This window comes from Salvelinus sp. IW2-2015, unplaced genomic scaffold (genome assembly GCF_002910315.2).
Source record: "Salvelinus sp. IW2-2015 unplaced genomic scaffold, ASM291031v2 Un_scaffold2347, whole genome shotgun sequence".
Taxonomy (NCBI): Eukaryota; Metazoa; Chordata; class Actinopteri; order Salmoniformes; family Salmonidae; genus Salvelinus; species Salvelinus sp. IW2-2015.
This window is the reverse complement of record NW_019943672.1, coordinates 83093-84336: the sequence shown is the minus strand read 5'-3', so window position 1 is coordinate 84336 and position 1244 is coordinate 83093. Positions and strand designations below refer to the sequence as shown.

Below are 1244 nucleotides of genomic sequence, written 5' to 3'. Positions count from 1 at the left end.
GCACAGTACTGTCTTTTATCGATGGCGGTTATGATATCGTTTTCTTTGAAAGACAGGGTCCTGAAAAAGGGATGTTTCTTTTTTTGCTGAGTTGTGTGTGTGTGTATATATACAGTGGGGAGAACAAGTATTTGATACACTGCCGGTTTTCCTACTTACAAAGCCGGTAGAGGTCTGTGATTTTTATCATAGGTACACTTCAACTGTGAGAGACGGAATCTAAAACAAAAATSCAGAAAATCACATTGTATGATTTTTAAGTAATTAATTWGCATTTTATTGCACAATTCCCACAGTAAAGGGAAACGAATGTTCATAGTGTTAACTAAGGGGGAAAAACTCTAGAAAGTTAAGTGAAATTCAATCTCGTGCTTCTCTGTGCAGGCTTTTATTTCTACTGCGTCGCGCCTGTGCACACGCACAGTTTAGAGGGAGCATTGGTTGGGTCCAGAGAGATTCATGTTTATCACTCACTGCTCCAAAAAAATGTCTCTGCAAAAACAAATCCATGCTAGCTAGCTACGTTCTTTTCCTCTTTGGACCTTTCGTTTACAATTTATCCAATTTCAGTTTGTGCAGTTGTTGGTTTAGCGTCCTGTAACAAGTACGGTCTGCATGTGTAGGCGCATATTGCGTCATGATTGCAAGGCGTCCCGATATCTTTTCCAACTGTCCAGTTATCTGGTTTTAATGTCATTCTAGAATGCCCTTCTAGCTAATCAGAAATGAGTATTCTTTAACGCTGTAGTATAACATGATATCATGTAGAAAACATGATCGTTCTACCTGATGGTCAGTGTCTGAAACCAGGTCAAATATATTTTAATGATAGGAGATATGAGTGCCACCGGCTTTCTTAAGAGTCTRGAGATGCTTGATGTCATGCTGGTCCTGGTTCTGACCCGTCTCTGTGTCATTCCCAGGTGAGTGTGCGTAACGTCTACATCTTCCCTGGGATCCCGTCTCTGTTGGAGAGAGCCTTCAACGGTCTGGAGCACCTGTTCGCTGGCTCAGGGACCACCTTCCACACACGAGAGGTGACCAACCGTCTGGCTCCACTACAATACATTCGACAGGACGTTTTCAATATGTAGACAAACGTCGCATGACTCCTGGGCCTGGAGACCCACAGGGTGGGCAGGCTTGTGTTCCATCTCAGATTTAACACATCTGACTCAATTTATCGACTAATCATCAAGACCTTGATGAGCTGAATCAGCTGTGTTTGTGCTGGGCTGGAACAA

At 42.9% G+C, this 1244-nt stretch overlaps 1 protein-coding gene across 1 annotated transcript in view; it reads left to right on the top strand.

Annotated features, from left to right (window-relative positions):
* LOC112073735 (FAD synthase-like) overlaps positions 1-1109 on the top strand; it is a gene marked incomplete at its 5' end in the record, with an annotated part of 16586 nt that extends 15477 nt beyond the window's left edge. Inside the window, one exon of the mRNA XM_024140974.1 lies at positions 924-1109. Within this exon, the coding sequence (XP_023996742.1) occupies positions 924-1094 (171 nt within the window). The remainder of the gene's footprint in view (positions 1-923) is intronic.
* Between the last annotated feature and the right edge of the window lie 135 nt (positions 1110-1244).